An 18,231-nucleotide genomic window follows, 5' to 3' on the forward strand; every position below is an offset into this window, starting at 1 on the left:
ATATATATATTCCTTGGACAACAAAACAGTGAATATTTTGCCTATATCTCTCTTTTATAAAATTCCATTACTATTTAATTGTGTTTGGGAGCATTGATGTTCTTTAATTTGAGGATCCTTTGCTTTAGGTCTGATAGGTTGATATATCTTGAGAGAAGAGTATATTATTTTTTCCACCAGTGTAGAGCGGTATTTTCTCTAAGGAGAACACATCGTGCACTTCAATCTAAGCTTTTCTAAACTTTTTTCTATTCATTTTTTCTTTTGTATTTATTAATTGTTATAAGAGTATTTTTAATAGGGATTTTTGAGATCAAGAACCTTTGTCTATTAGATTTATTATTATTCTTGATTAAGAGTTTTTCATGCTGGAGGTTGAATTTTAGGAGAAGAATTCTAAAAATTCCAGTTTTTTTTTATTATGATTTGATATGAAATATTATTACTGTTTATGTTTGCTGTTTTGGCTTTCTAAATTTTTATCTAAATTTAATGCCTCCTAAACTAAGCCAGAAAAAAAAATCTCAGCTAATTATTTCTGCACTTACTTTAGAGTTTATGGATTCCACCGAAGGCCCGAACCCAGAAGAAAAAGAAACAAATTGGAATGCTACATATGTGCATCATAGTTCTAGAGCATTTTGATGTTTTGGCAGCAAAATTTGGAAAATCACAAGTCGTATATGAAATAAAAATATGGAAGTACAATAAGTCTATCGAGTATTACATCCAAGAGGGCATATCTTAGAAAAAACATCTTATATAAAAGTGAAATGATTAAATCTGGATAGTATATGTGGAAAATTCAAGTAGATCCTCATTTAACTCACCAACAGGTAGAAAGGACCTCCCTGATTCGATTAAGTTCCATGATGACATCATTCATTGTCTTTCGTTCTTTCTGTGATTCCATAGAACAAGCAAGTCCAATTCTAAAAAGTGAAACTAAACACATCTCAACACTTGGATTAAGATTATGATGGTTTTCTTTCAATGTCGTTGCTTCATCACTTGGAATAAGTTGTGGATCCAAAATCTGAGAAATATTATCAGGAAATGAAATTGCAACAAAGTTACGAAGATTTTGACCATCTTCAAAGATTTCATCTGTTGGTCTTCTTCCAGTAAGCATTTCCAACATAAGAATTCCAAAGCTGTACACGTCCCCATAAGTTGACACCTCAGAAGTCATTCCATACTCTAAAATAAATACAAAAAACTATCAATAGTGATACACAATACTAATAAATAACAAGTTGACACAAAAAAAGAGAATTCAAAGAAACACTAATGATTCAAAAAACAAGAATATACCTGGAGGAGCATAGCCAAGAGTCCCTTTTATTCCAATTGTACTTGTTTGCTTAGAAGTGGTCTCATTGATAGTTGAGAGAAGTCTTGCTATGCCAAAATCACTCACATGAGCAACCATGTCGTCATCAAGAAGGACATTGCTTGGCTTTAAATCACAATGAACGATTGATTGCTCACATTCATGATGAAGATAATGTATTGCAGAAGCAATATCAATCATGATATTTAATCTTTGATCAAGATTCAATGTTCTCGGTTGCTCTGCATTTAGTGTGCTAGGATGCAGCCATTGCTCTAAGCTTCCATTTCTCATGTACTCAAAAATTAGAGCTTTAAATTCTTGACCTTTGTAATCTGAGCTGGAACAACATGTTAAAATTTGAACTAGATTTCGATGTTTAATATTTTTAAGTGCATTGCATTCAGTAATGAAACTCTTGTGGGCTCCTTTTTTTTCAAGGTTTAGGACCTTTATGGCAACAACTTTGTCTTTAAACTCAAGAGTTCCTTTGTAGACAGAGCTGAAACTTCCAGACCCTATCAAGTTTGTAGATGAGAAGCCATCAGTGCCATTATGTAGGCTTTGGTATGAAACTTGAGCCAGCTGGTGGTCAATTGTAGGTGATTCCAAAGACGGTTTGTTACTTCTTTTTCTCATCCAGTAGATAGTTAGAATAAAGGATAACATGAGAAGAAAAACAACCACACTGACTATCGCTGCTATCAACCTGAACTTTTGGTGTCTTGCAAGTTTCTTACCTTTGAGAGGGCATGGCGGTAGATGTAGTTTTGAAATTCCTCCACAAAGCTTACTATTTCCATTCAACACTAACGCACTTGCATTTTGAAAGAAACCTTCAGTAGGCACCTCACCATCCAACTTGTTAAAAGATACGTTGAAATATTTTAAGATTGTAATTTTCTGCAAAACATTAGGAATTGATCCAGACAAGTTGTTTCGTGAGAGGTCTAAACGTTGAAGCCCTTTGAGTGATGCCAAAGAGGATGGTATGATTCCTTGCAGAGAATTCCCTTGCAGATAAAGGTATTCCAACATTATGCATTCTCCGATGGTTCCAGGAATTTCACTAGATAGACGATTCTCAGACATATCTAGTAAATCAAGATTTTTTAAGTTGCCCACTTTGTCTGGTATACTACCACTTAATGAGTTTTGTGACAAATTCAACAATTTTGTTAGAGAGGAAAGCATAAAAACCTCTGAGGGTATGGTTCCTGTAAGGTTGTTATGAGAAAGGTCCAAGTATTGTAACTTCTGGCAGTTTCCTAAACTTGGAGGAATATTCCCTTCTAACACATTTTCATTTAATTCCAAGTGAAACAATTGACTAAGGTTGCCTATGTAGGCTCTAATCTCTCCTGACAACTTGTTTCCAGCCAAATTTATCTTTTGCATTTTCTGAAACTTCCCAAAACTTGTTGGGATATTCCCACTAATGCTGTTATTTTCCATCGTCAAAAGAGTCAAGCCAATTAGATTTCCTATTGCTGCAGGGATTTCTCCTGATATCTGATTACCTCCGAGATATAGTAGACTAAGTTGGGAGGATAAATTACCCAAAGAATTGGGCAAATGACCTCCAAAATTATTGTAGGAGATAGATATCATATGCAAATTACTGCAGTTTGTCAATGATTTTAGAAAATCCAAATCATTAGTTGAATTGTCACCTAGATTATTCCATGACAGAGATAGGATATCAAGATATTGTAGCTTCCCCAGGCTTGGAATTTGTCCCGTAAGATTGTTCCTACTGGCCTCAAGTGCTAAAAAGAATATTGATGCATTTGTGATGGAAGGTGGGATTGGACCAGAGATTTTGTTGACAGCAATATAAAATTCTTGGAGATTGGAGAGGGTGTGGAACATGTTGGGTGGAAGAGAACCATTTAATTGATTTTCTGTGGCTGAGATCATAGTAAGAGATGACATATTATATAGACAAGGAGGTAATGTTCCAGTCAGGTTGTTTTGACCCAATGCTAAAAATGTCAAGCTTTTGAGAAGACATATTTCTTGTGGAATATCTCCCTCTAAGTTGTTATTACCGATATCGAGAAGAGTTAGGGACGAAAGATTACCTGTGAATGAAGGGATTCCTCCAGTTAACTTGTTACGAGAAGTGCTCAATTGTTCAAGCTTCTGAAGTGAACCAATTTGGATTGGTATTTTGCCAATCAGATTGTTCCTATGTAAGTATAAGATTTTGAGATCAGTACAACCTGTCAAGTTTGTAGGAATTTCCCCTGCCAATAAGTTATTTGCGACAGAGAGTTGCTGCAGATGTGACAACCGTCCCAGTTCTTGTGGGATTTTCCCGTGGAAGCTGTTGGTTGCTAGGTTTAACTTTATCATATAAGAGAGATTTCCTACGTGGGGAGATATGGATCCCTCCAACTTGTATCCTGTCAAGTTTAACTGTGTAACTCTTTGAAGCTTGGGATTGCATGTGATTCCAGGCCAATTACAAAAGTGATTAGAAGTATTCCAAGAGAGGAAGATTCCATATGGGTCAGTGGATATGGATTCCTTGAATTTGAGTAGTGCCAAATGGTCAATCTCATTTCTTGAGGCAAACGTAGTCATGTTTGGGATAAAGCATAGTGAGTTTAACATGAAGAGACAAAACAGGTGGACATATACAGACCAAAATGCAAGTAACATGAGAGAAGAATTCTTCATTTTGATGAGGAATTGGAGGCTGCTAGATTGAATATGATCATAGAACAAGCGCATTTTGTTCCTTCCTCTACCAAGTGAAGTTGGAACTTTAATTTAATGCAATTTAAAAGTTGGTACCTGTCTATTTTGCCATGGTATTTGTCTATTTTACCATCAACCCAGCTTTATACGTTCCTACCATGTGGAGTTGGTGTTTTAATTTATTGCTATTGAAAAATATGGTACCTGTCTATTTTTCCATCACTAGTAGTATGACTCTTCACATGCCCAGCTTTATATAAGCCCCTACCAAGTGGAGTTGGTGTTTTAATCTAATGCTATTGAAAAGTTTGGTCTTGACAATTTTTCATGTGTTGCCTTTAATAATTGTCAGTCTATTTTACCACGGCTAGATCAGTTTTTATTTATTTGTAGTTATATATGTCAGAGAAAATGGGCTTGAAGCATATTATATATCTTATCACCGTTTGGTATCAGTTCCAAACCCATGACATGAGAGGAAGTGAGAACAGAGAAGTTTAAAGGTGCATTTACTTTAAAATAAATATAAATCCTGTATCCATCAACATTAATGTATATTTTGTGGCGTACATGATGCATATGATAATTTGAGAATTATAAGGGTGAAATATAACGAAAAGCAACCAGAATGTTACACAATATGATCAATGTAAAGGAAAAAAGGTTGTGCATGTAGAAAGTCTGGACTGGTTGCACGTGGTTAAAGCCACTCTATCACACCTCAGGATGAAGAAAAATATATACATGTTCAACCATAATAAATTCTTTTCTAAAAAATCTAATTGTATAATTTTCATATGCCTTTCTCCTAATTTTTTATGCTGTTTTTCTGAAACAAATCATTCTCATATTGGAAGCTAGTTAGACATTTACCAGTAAAAAATACAGTCTTTAGCAGCAACAAGAAGACGCTTACAGGAAGCATTGAGTAAACTTTGAATAAATGGAGAGCCAGTCAAGCCATTCCCTTGCACCCATTATATTGTGAAAGTTGCTTGAACAAATTACTCAGTTAGATGGTTTTGGATTACTTCAGCAGTTCATCTATTAGGAAAAAGAAACAATGTGACACATCTACATTTGTTCTTTATCAATATGTGGATTATTAAGTCATTTCCATTTATCTTACCAGGAAGAAAGGCTTTTCTGATTTTGCTTAGTTCTCTAGTGACATCCACCATATTTATTCTTTCTTTTGGTGATTTCACTGAACAAGCAAGTCCAATTTTGAATAGTGAACTAAGCACCTTTTAACAGTTGGAGTAAGAGTCTGGCTGTTTGCTGCTTCTATTGTTTCTTCTCCATGCAGATAGAGTAGTGCAGTCAAGAAGATGCAACATTTAATCTATGATCAAGGCTCAATGTCCTCGTATGCTCTGAAGTTAGTGTCATTCCTCACATGATATTTAATCTTCGATTAACACTCTATTGTATGTCATTGTGATCTCTTTATTTTCATCAATGTTTGGAACTTTGTTTCAAGTTGCAACTAACTTACAAGGCTACATCATCAGTTTTGGCTGACAGGAGGCACTAGATTTGATGATGAATACGAAGTTTTGGTATGCAGAGGGAGGAAGCCAGGCAGAATTGGAAGGAACAGAAATGCAAAGCATAGCCAGGTGGCTTCCATCACCCCAAGTACAAAACAGTTGTCTTTCGTATACTACAAGAAAGAGGCTTCTTTACCAATGTATAGTGGTAGGTCGGGTATTCAAGATGGACTTGTGAAGGGTACACTTGATTATTTGAATAAGAATTGAATTGAAACTATGCACATTTAATCTTGCGCAACTTTAATGTAGTTAAGGCCTTTAATCGTTGACACTTAATATATAAGCTTAAGTTCTTGAACAAGAAAATTGCATCTTTTTATAACCTGACCATGACAAACTTTTTATCGCTGACTAAGAACTTTACAGTAATCATAATCAAAGGGTACACTTGATAAACTAAATTGTGATCTTCATTGCTTTATTACCAAATCAGTAAATCTGTTTCTATGTTACAGTCTGGAACGACACAAGAATCAAGCTCCGGAGAAGACGTGCTTAAATTAATCTCTCAACTTGAAAGCTAATCATATTGTCCTTGACTGTTAATAGACTGGAAGCAGCTATATTCTCATGGAAAGAGAGAATTGCAGAACAAGTTTGTGGAAAATCCCCAGTTCGATCCTCATGATCATTTATTATTGGACGGAGCAGAAACACTTTTGCAGCTTCTTAAGACTAGATACTCAAACATTTCTGGGTGTTACATGTAACACCCAATTTTCATAAAATAAATTAAAAAATATTTTTTATTTAAAAATAAATAAAATTTCAGAAAAATGATAAGGTTTTTATAATTAAATAAATGAAGAGAAATAGATTTATTAATTAAAATAATAATTTGAAAGAAAATAAAAAAGATATTTTATTTATTCATTTGATAGAAAATAAAATAGAATTCGTCTTTAAAAAACAAATAAACAATAAATAGAATAAATAATAGACTAAGAGACCCTAGATATAAAAAGAAACTTATTAGGTTAGTTTTGAGCTGATATACATCTCTATGTTTCATGTTTCTCTCAAGTTTGTTTTCACTTCTCCCTCCCTCAAAACTTTCTCTTTTTCCCACATACACTCAAGTCTATCTCAGTAAAATAATAATTTCGGACTCGTTAACTGTTAGATTGTCGTGAAATTTGAACACGAGGTTTGGAACTTATTTCTGCAAAGACCCACCATTGGGAATTTCAAGATAATGTCTATGGTGGAAAAAATGTCCCTCGCGCTCAACTTTCTCTTTTCTCGCATACACTCAAACTTGTCCTAATAATATTAAGATCCCGGACTCGTTAACCGTTAGATCATCATGAAATTTGAACACCGTGTTCAAAAATTATTTTCATACATAACTACAGTTGGAATTTTCAAAATAATGTCTGTAATAAGGGAAATGTCTCTCGCACGTAGCTCTTTGTTTTTCCCATATACACCCAACCCTATCCCACTTCAGCATATTATCTAGAATATTAGATATATAGCAGGAAGATTCTTTAAGCGATCCTAATTCACCTGTGGCAATAAATTTCTCTCATAGGATAAATCTCTTTCAAACCTTTTTTTTTAAGGTTTTTCCTCTTTTCTTGTTGAGCCCTTTAATTAATTTTTTTATATACTTTTTTTTTGTAGTTTGGGTGTTTCTTTGAATATGGCTCTCCCAGTGTATTATGATTTGTGTGAATTATAATCCAAGAGTGTGAAAAAGTGGATATTGTTAACTCGTTGACAAGTGTATCAATTTATCTCAAGTAGTAAAGTACTTGGAAGTCGAGTGTCGAATCCACAAGGATTTTGTTTGTACTTAGATTGATGCAAACACAATTTACACGCAAGAGATAAGAAATTTAAATAAAATTTAAAAAAATTAAGAGAGAGAAAGGATAAGAAATTTAAAATAAAAGATTAAGAGATAAGAGATTAAAGTAAAAGATAAGAAATGTAGAAGATAAAATAGATAAGATAAGAAAAGTAAAAGATAACGATAATGATAAAATGATGAATCTAAAATGTGATAATGTTGGGACCTAGCATGTCTTATTATGTATTATTTTAGATTTTTCGCTATCAATTAAATGAATTTTTTCTATCACGTATATTAGAATACTTGTCCCTGATGTCTCGCGATAATAAGTTTATCTTATCTATTTATTTGTCAAATGTCTTTGAGAAGACTCAATAGATAAAATGCATGAAGTTCTAGCTTTAGATATTTGCTTTGATGCATGAACATAATGCAATCACTCTATGTCTAGCAATGATTTTATTAAAATAACCCTTCCTTTGAGTTTTATTAGAAATTACCAATCCCTAAAATCGATGCATATAAGACCTTCCTTGTATTTCTACTAAGGATTATCCTCTTTCGAAAGCCTAACCCTTAAAGATGATGCAAGATGAATGATACATGAAATTAAAATAAGAAATGATAATAGAAAAAAAAATTGCATTGATAAATATGAAATATATAATACATCTCTTAACTTTTTACCAAGTCCTAACTAAGGTAATGCGATAAAAAAAAAAAAGTTATTGTGCGTTAAGCAATACATGAAGACCCACGACGGAGCCCAAGCAACATGAGAGGCAATGCGGTAAAAAAAAACTATTATTCTATCCAGACTGACCATTATTTGCATTATTTTACCACCAAAAATTATCTCCAGATAATTTTTTTAGCAAGCTGAGTCCTAGGATAATATAGATTATAGAATCTACATCAATATCTCAAATTAGCCAATTCTTGAACAAATCAAACAGCAGATATCAAGCCTCAATTGATCATGCAACTCGAAATTTTTCCTTATTAAATTACTTCTCCAAACAACTAGAGGGGAAATTTTTTCTTGAATACCGTCATTTGGCATCATACTAAGTTGTTTCACAAATTTAGATGAGCAGAGAAAGGTGACACATTGTTCCCAATTAAGTTGTTCTGTATATTATTACAAGCAAAAAGGAAACTACTAAAAACAGTGATTTGATATTCATATGCTATTAAAACTTTAAGCTGATTCAAATTTATGTAAACCCGTCTATTATAAAGAAGAATACACTATTCTTATATGTAAAAAATACTGATAGCTCATTATATTGAAGAAATCCTAGAAAGTAAAAAATACTTTGAGAAACAAGTGTCCAGGAGGAAAGAATCACATTTCTACATGCACCAACAGAGGTGGGGGAAAAATCTACACAACCTCGGTAGAACTATAAAAGTATTTTATTGTTTTCACAACCATTTTATATTTAAACATCAAATCAACAGCATTCTTGCATAGATATTCAGGCTCGCTGCAGACCATGTGTTTATTTGCATAATGTAATTTGCAATTCAAAAACAAAAGCACCCTATACAAGAAGGAAACAATCTAATCTTTGGAAACTCATGTATCTTGGCATTTGTACATCAGATACATGAATAACATACAAACATTCTTATTCTAACAACCAAATAAAGATGTCAATTCACATATGTCATGTGAGACGCCATTTGAAAAAACGTAAACTTACACAGACTATAAATAAATAAAATATCTTATATGAATCAAAATTAAAAAAACACAAATTTACAGAGACTAAAATTAAAAAAATAAACTTGGACCAAAAACAAAAAAATACTAAGGAGACCAAAAACATAATTAAGTCTATCCAAGAGTTCTAGGAAATTTAGCCTTCAGCATACGTCTAGAATAGGAAATATCTTGCAGGAGGATTCTTTAAGCTATCCTAATTCACCTGTGGCGATAAATTGCTCTCCTGGGACAAATTGTTCTCCTAGGATAAATCCTAATGTCATTCTCAGTAAGAATAGAAGCAAACTAATACACAATCCTTGGTCCATATATTGTGGTTTTATATTGGAGATAGAGGTTTTGTTCTGCAGAGTTAACAATCAAGGGTGCATTTAGTTTGATCTTAGCACACATTTTAAGATGTTCAAACTGAAGCTACGATGGGAAGCTGTAGGGCAAACGAGAAAACTAACACATACCAAATATTTGTCATTGTATAAAAGGAGCCTGATTTCTTTCTTTTTAATGAATTGATCAACGCAGGCACATACCTAGGAAGTAAATTTTCCTAACAGCAAATGGGTTGACAGATAATATCAACAATCTCATATTGCCTAAATGAGAAAGTGAAATTTAGAAACCAATAGGCCGTTTCAAGGGTAAGTGGTTACTAAATACTCAATCTCCATCATATTATATATATATATATATATATATATATATAAATTGGAAATCTTTCGTAAATCATCAAACACCTATTTTAATCATTATCGGTCGGTCTCTCAACAGTATTAGAAATATGATTCTATGAAAAATAAACAAATTGGTGGATTAATATGGATCATACTTTGTGAGCATTCAGAAAAATTTAGAAAATCATGAAAGTACAAGAAGTCTACTAATTGGATGGAGTATTACATCTGTTATGAACATCATATATATTACATAAAGGATTAATTCGTTTATTAAGATGGCTAGAGAAATACTGGGGCAAATTAATTAGTAGACAATTTTGCACCCGATTTAAGTTTATTGGCAATACATCAAGCTGCATACACCTGTTTCCAAAACAACTGTGACATTTGATTTTAGCTTTAATTCTTCTCAAGTGTAACACCTGAAATTCAAGAACTACATTCCATTTTAAGGATTGGAATTTTTATAAACGTGGCAAGATGACAGAAAAATCAAATTATATCTACGTTAAACAAAACCATTTAATAGTCGAAGCTAGTGGCAAGTAATTAAGGGTGTGTTTAATTATCACAATTGTAATGAAAATCTAAATGCACATAAAGCATGTAAAATCCTCAATTTTACTATATTATTAATTTTAAAGGGGAAAACTTCATATACTTCTTAAATAATTCATAAAAACAGAGGAATAAAGAATAAATTTATATATGGAATTTTTTTAAACTTAAAACTATTTTTAGAAAGAAAGAAAAAAAAACAATTGTGTCCTATAGTTATATGTGGAGAATTAAGAAGATCCAAATTTGTCTCACAAACAAGGAAGATCTTTCTAATTCGATTAAGCTCCCCGGTGACATCAACCACGTCCATTTTTTTCTTTTGGTGATTTCATAAAACAAGTATAATCCTAAAAAGTGAAACTAAGCACTTCTCAACATTTGGATTAAGATTCCAATCGCTTCAAATTAATGATGCTTTCATCTGTTGGAATGAGTCGATGGTCCAAATTTTGCAAAAGATTACCGGGATAAGTTATAACAAAGTTATCAAGATTTTGATCATCTTCAAACACTTAATCGGTGGGTCTTCTTCTGGTAAACATATCCATCATAAGAATCCCAAAGTTCTACAAGATACCTCTAAAGGTGCGGTAGTTTTGATATTCCAAAAATATGGCGAGTAAATAACATTGTCCTTTTTTTTATTTTAGTTTTGCAATTGGGTCATTTGAACCCTAGCCTTTTGGAAATTTCCTCATGCACCTCCTATTTTTGCTTCCTGCACCCCATGTAATCTGAATGGACAAAATTTTCCCTACACTTAAAGCCCTAGCACCTCCTCTTCCTCCACCATGTCATAGTTCTAGAAATATATTTCTAGAATAGATATACATTATTCTAAAAAGATATTTTCAGTACTACTATTTGTTTGTTTTATCTCGTCACAACTTTATTTCTTTTTTTTATATGAACATGAAATATCATGTTAGTAAGATATCTAAAGAGATGAATATATTAATTGATGGGAGAAAAATAAGAACCTGTGTTTCTTTGAGGAGTTTACCGAAGAGGGGGGGGGGTTCCAAGGGGTGTATTTAAGGAAAAATGGTATAACAGGTCATTAAAAACTAAAAAGAAGAGATGGGATGTACTTAGAAAATGATAGTGTAAATAACAAGTGCCATTTTGGAATAACTGAAAAGAATTGGATATACTACACCGTGCTAGCCTCTAGCCCAGTCCTCAACATTAAGCAAATATACTCCAATTTGCACGACCCAACAAAGATGTGCACTGGCATGTCCACGATTGTAGAGTTATGTTATAAATATAGTCGGTCTATTCCATTATAATTGTAGTTGTAATTTATTTCACACAAATAAATAATAATAAATATATAAAAGAAAAAAAATTATACAAATTTTTTTAGTCTATTATAAATAATTTTATTTTTTTTACTTATTTATATCTAAGTTTAAAGGAAATACACTCATTTGTTACTTATATATAAAGGACTAAAGGAAGTATTACATTAGTTAAAATAAACCTCTAAAATATTGGTAGCTCTTTTTGTACTACTATACCATTATATTATAATAAAGGGTTAAAATTTGTGCACTATATCCTCTAAACTTTAGAGAAATTCAATATATTGTCAGGCTAAACATAAATAGCACAGCTCTTTGGTTGAAATATGACATTCGAATTCAGTGTCACATAATTTAAAAAATATTTATAAAATAGGACAGCATAAGCAAACAACATACCGGAAATATCTTGCATTAATTCAACTCTTGCATGCATCTTTTAGTCGAAAGGAATAACTTTCAACTCTAAATCATATCAACCGAAATCCAGATAGTGACACGAGAAATCGAATGTTACTCCCCCAAGGAATCAGAAGCCGTACTAAAAATACTTGATAGACCATTTTCTATATAAAAAAGAAACCTTTTAATTTTTTTTTGACAGAAATGGAATTACCTCATTTCATTCATAATAGTAACTGAAATACATCCAGGAATAGTATGAAGTATGTATGGACTAACAAAATTAGTAGTGGAGAAACCTTTTAATTAGAGTTTAGAGTTTACACGGTATCAACAGAAATAAGTAGGAACATCAAATTTCTACATGTTCATAAAATTCACGTAACATACATCTGTGAAAAGGTACCAGACAGAAATCTGAAACTTGTATAAAATTACATGCCCACTGCTCTGGTATATTTTATTTGACTGATTCTTTACGAAGAAACGAAGAAGAATTCCAATTTTTTATTTATTCTAACTAATAATAGTGCATTCTTTTTTATAAAAAAAAAAACTAATAATAGTGTGCAAGATGCCTAGCAAATGAAATTCAAAATCGCCATTACATTGATTTTTAGACACATTCTATATAAAACAAATCAATAAGCATCTCCTGCAGAGGGTTGTTGACTCAGCAATAGATTATAATACCATTGCAATCGTGAGGTTTGACGTAGACACACATTGTAAATGTGTCAACCCGGAAATGTATGTATCGATTCCCTTCTCCCCCATCCCTCTGTTAATGTGTGCCTTTGAGAATTTTACAAAATGATATCATAAAGGAGAAGATTAGTAATATCAAAAAATTATTAACCTACTGATAACTCTGATATTGTAAAATTTATCTGAGTTATAAAATTTTCATGATTTTGATAAACTTGTCTCGGAAAAAAAAAGAGTGTATTGAAAAATAATCAATATTAAAAATAAAATTTGAGAAGTTATGTTGGTCATGGAAAGAATTCATTTTAATAGACTTTGATGATTTTATTAGAGTGTGTGTGGAGTTTAAAAGCACTAGAAATAAGGCTGTTTTGAATTTCAAAATATTAGTAAAGAAATTACACAATTAGATATGTGTATCTAGAAATACTGCTAGACATATTGTTATATAGTGTCGAAATAATAAAATTTGATCATAATATTAAAAATTTATAAATAAGACATTTGACGGTTTATCGATAGATTGAATCATTATTACTTAATTCCTCAAATATCAACAATGCCGCACATTGAAATTGACTATTGTTTAAAAGGTCATCATGTATATATTCATTCCCATCTTTTTATAAATTCATGTCTCTTTACTTTAGTGCATCTTTCTAAATACTTTTTTTTTTTCAATCTCTATCTCTTCTCAAAACCTTTAATATTGCAATCTCTATCTCTAGTTACTATTAGAATTACTATCAAAATCTAATGATTATCGAAATTAATTTTGAAATCGAAAACACTATTATAAAGTCTACTTAGAAATTATCTTATAAATCACTATATGGTATAATTATAATTATCTATGAATATCTTCATTGAAATTATTATCACCATATGCACCGGTGGATCCATAGATTCTTTTCAGTGAGAACAAAAAATAGTCTAATAATTTCTCAACCAAAAAATTATATAAATTTCATAAAAAATGGTAATAAAAAATTAAAAATAATAAAATTTAAAAGGATAAAATGGGTAAAATTAGTATCATTATATTCTCTCTTTTATCTTTTACAACTATTTACAATCATCTTATTACAAAAATCATCTTGTATAGACAAGATCTATTTTTTTATGGGACAAAAAAATATTTATTCAATATATTTAAGTAAAAAAATTTACTTGCCCCCACACCGAATGAGTGGATCCACCATGAATCATATGTATTAAATATTAGATAATTATGTGATAAGTTAAAAATTATAAATTTATTTGTTTGATTAAAATCGAAAAAAAATTATGTTTCATCTTTAAATGTTTATTTTTTAATAAAATCATTTAATAAAAATTACTCTGATACATTATTTTTGAAAAATAAGTACAATTTTCACAATTAATACCTGCATATCAAAATCCAATTTTGTTTGCACAAACTTAACTTTTTCTATCATGAATCAAAATAAACATTATTAATCCTTAAAATTTAAAGCATATAATGGTTTTTAATCAAACTTAAAACATTCAGTTTCCTTCCAGGCGATCCTTATACAATAGTAAAATGAAATAATCACGAGAAAAGGGAGTAAAAAAGAAGTCATTATTCTATCAAGATTGGCCCAAGTATTCGCACTTTTTACCACCCTAAATGCTCTGTAGTCTCTAGATACCATTTTTGGCTTGTTGAGTCGTAGGCCAATATATACTAGTCTACATCAATATCTCAAATTAGGCAATTCCTGAACAAATCAAACAGCAGATATCAAGTCCCGATTCATCATGCAACTCTGGATTTTTCCCTATTAAATCATTTCCCCTCCAAAGAACTAGAGGGCCAATTTTTCTTGAATTATACACACCGTTATTTGGCATCACACACATCAGTTGCGGACAGTGCGAAGATAAGACAGACCAATTAGCATGGGATCTCACCCCATAATTACTGGCTTTAATTCCACTTGTATATTTTATTTCTATTTGGTTATAATTATTATTATCATTAAAAGACAAAAGTGCAAGTCCTGGGACAGAGACACAGTGTAGTGATATTGCTTATATTAGTATATCAGGACATAGTCTCAAGAGCTGCCAGCCTATAAGGGTCTTCTCCAAATAATCTCCAAGCCTCCATTTTATTCAGACATGATATTTTAATTTCATAACGCCATAATGTCAAGAGATAGCTCAAATTAAAAGAACAATACGGCAACTAAGAGAGACAGAAACTTGAAGGACCAAGTTATAAACAATGTTGACTACAAAGTTCACTCATATGCCAAAATGACTAAACACACTAACATGAACAACTTATGCACACTTTTGTTCTTTCACAAATCTAGATGAGCAGAGAAAGGCAGCACCTTTTACCCAAGTAAGTTTATTACCATAAGCAAAAATAGAACTACTAAAAACAGTTATTTGAGATTCATAATGTTATCAAAACTTTAAGCTGTTTCAAAACTATGTAAACGCAGAGGTGAATTATTTCACATCTATAAATTGTGTAAGCGCATCTATTAAAAAGACAAATCCACTATTCTTATATGTAAATTTTTTTTAAGAAAAAACACTATGAGAGACAAGTTTTTTGGGCAAAAGAATCACATTTCCACATATGCACGGGAAAAATCTACAATCTATAATTAAACTAAAAAAGTAATTTGTTGTTTCCACGGACGTTTTATTTTTAAAGATCGGACCAACAACATGCTTGCATGGATACTCAGGCTCGCTGCAGACCATTTGTATTCAGTGTAATACGTAATTAAAAAACAAAAAACACCATATACAAAAGGAAACAAACTTGTCTTATGGAAACTATGTATCTAGGCATTTTCCCATCAGATACATAACTAACAAGAAGGTCTTACAAACAACCCCAACACATCACTGTTGCACACAACCACTCAAAAAATAACACCTCCAAAATTAAAAACAATAAAGAAAAAATAAATGAAGGCACGTGAGATTCAGATGAATGTGAGCTTGGTGCTTCCCTAAACGCACTCTCCATAACTAACACACAAATCCACAGATGTCAATAGTGCTAGATCATGCCACTATCATGGCATGGTGTCACTGTCACACAATTTGACGCTACAGAGAAGAATCTGCATTACAGCTTGGCAATGCAGCGGTCACCACCACTATAGTGGTTTGTGTAGCAAGATGCAGGTGGTATGACAGGTAACAGCAACAAAAATCCAATTTCACCGCAGTAAATAACATCATTTACAGCTGTTTAGGGGGCAGACACATAATTTCTCATCCCCTTTCATTAAAGCAAAAGGTTCAAACTGAAACCCTATGCTTTCAGTGACCTAATTTTGTGTTGTCTCCCTGGACAAACACCGTTCTTCTCTGATGATTTCCAGCATTTTCCTACCCACCTCTGCAACCTGCTCTGTTCGGTTCTCTCTAATCCTTTATATCATCCTCTGGACAAACACTCACTTTTCTCCAACATGTATTCAGGCATCTTTCAGCATTTTCTAGCAAAGCCCCTGCTCGCTTCTGTTCTCTTTCTAGTCTCTGTGACCCTGCTCTGTTATCTCTATTGTTATTGACATAAGTATTAATCTTCAATTCCTGATTTTTAATCATTAATTATAAAAATCTTTAAGTGTGGGATTTATTTTCAGCATCTATAAATGTGGAGTATAAATTATGCCATGTGTATTTCACAACTTTAGAATAGTGGTCAACCTGCTATCTGTTATAGCATTATGCATCAATCATTGAAGAATTAATTAGTCTGAGATCCAATGATCAGAAAAAAATCATACATCGTAACATATAGATAACTTGGCATTCAAAGTAAATGAATTTATAAAGTTAGCGGTCTGTTTAAGATAACCGTGAAAAAAGAAACAAACAATCAATGCACCATAACTGGCAAGAAACACAGAATAAATAAATCTCTAGACTTTCAATCACATTCTCAATTTCTCATAATCATAAATAGGCATCCTTGAGGCCACTGCCCCATCCAAGAAATAATATGAATTCTCAGTTACAAAAGTGGGTTTCTCAATTTGACAATATATTAGAATTTGAAGACCAGATTTTTATTAGATGAGTGTTAGAACCAGGTAGTGTAATAGATACTATCTGCATGAGATATATTCATCTTAAGCTACAACAGGAAAATGTTACTTCAATTCACATGATTTAAAATGGATAGAAGTCAAAACATTTTGATATATGAAAGTCCCATTGCTTTATGCATCAAACATTCAAATCAATCTCAAGGGAAATGGAAACAAATAAGATCAATTACTTTGGCATAGCTAGTATGCAATATGAAACCATCCTCAAGTCTTAACTTGGGTATCTATGTCTAGAAGCTAGTTAAACTGAGAGTCAAATACTCAAATCATGCCCCAAACAGGTCATTCATTATTGCTCAATATCCTACACAATTCATCTACAATTGTTTCTTAAACTTAAGGCTTCCGTTCTAAAAGCAATTTCAAATAATATGAAATAGCTCGAACTAGAATACGCACAAGCACCGCAATGGAATGCATCGAATTAAACACTTGCAACCGTAGCATGCAGTTTAATTCAACCAAGGCCCAAACACCATCAGAAAACCTCAAAATGTTTTTTTTTTCCAACCGACTCGCAATCTCAATTAGCTTAACCTATACCAATACAATAAATCCATGATTTTTTCAATTTGAATAAAAAAAAATTCAGCTTGATTATTAATCTAATCGATGAAAGGTAGCACGTCAAGTGAAAATCCAAACAAGGAAAAAGCAAATCAGAAACCGGTTTTTCCTAGATGTAGATTCTGTGCATCGGGATCTATAGCATAAACCACGCTTTCCGCACAGAAACGATAAACTTAAATCTAGAAGCGTTTCGGATCTGATAAGCAGAGATTAAAATAAATAAATAAATAAAATTTACGGGTAGTGGAATCTCGGAGATGAGATCTGAGCGGAAAACAAAGCAAAGGTTCACCGCGGCCTCCGATTCAGTTGATGCAAGGCGGGATCCAATTCGGCGCCGGCGACCGCTCCTCCATTCCGCGCGAAAACCGGTTCCCGACCTGCACCAAGCGAATTAGAGACCGCACAGTGAGGGAGAAAGAATCAAAATCCCCAAACGCAATCGCATGGCATCACATCGAATCGAACTTCACCAAACCAAAACCACCAACCACCGCTCTCTCTCTCTCTTCAACCGCGAAGACGAAAGAGTGAGAGAGAAATCAGAATCGCGAAGCTAACCCCAACCCACACCCTATGTGGTGAACGGGTGAGGATTGGGTTAGCGAGGGGTTATTTATAAAGAGCACAGACGAAGGAGATATGGACACGTGGCATAACACGCTCTCACTGATGCGATGCGATTAATACTGTGCAAGTGGTCTATTTTTTATTTTTATTTTTTCTGAAGAAGCGCGGCAGGGAGAGACGTGAAAATTTTGGACATGGATTTTGGAAAGATTTACTCAAG

The 18,231-nt window shown here is 32.5% G+C and overlaps 1 protein-coding gene across 1 annotated transcript; it reads right to left on the reverse strand.

Moving 5' to 3' along the window:
- Positions 1–647: 647 nt before the first annotated feature.
- LOC114424974 (probable LRR receptor-like serine/threonine-protein kinase At3g47570) lies at positions 648–4,065 on the reverse strand. Its single transcript, XM_028391682.1, has 2 exons — positions 1,315–4,065; positions 648–1,200 (listed from the first exon to the last, which is right to left on the reverse strand). The coding sequence occupies exons 1-2, from the start codon at positions 4,016–4,018 to the stop codon at positions 827–829; spliced, it is 3,078 nt and encodes a 1,025-aa protein (XP_028247483.1). The 5' UTR covers positions 4,019–4,065; the 3' UTR covers positions 648–826.
- Positions 4,066–18,231: the final 14,166 nt, after the last annotated feature.

This window comes from Glycine soja, chromosome 9 (genome assembly GCF_004193775.1).
Source record: "Glycine soja cultivar W05 chromosome 9, ASM419377v2, whole genome shotgun sequence".
Taxonomy (NCBI): domain Eukaryota; kingdom Viridiplantae; phylum Streptophyta; class Magnoliopsida; order Fabales; family Fabaceae; genus Glycine; species Glycine soja.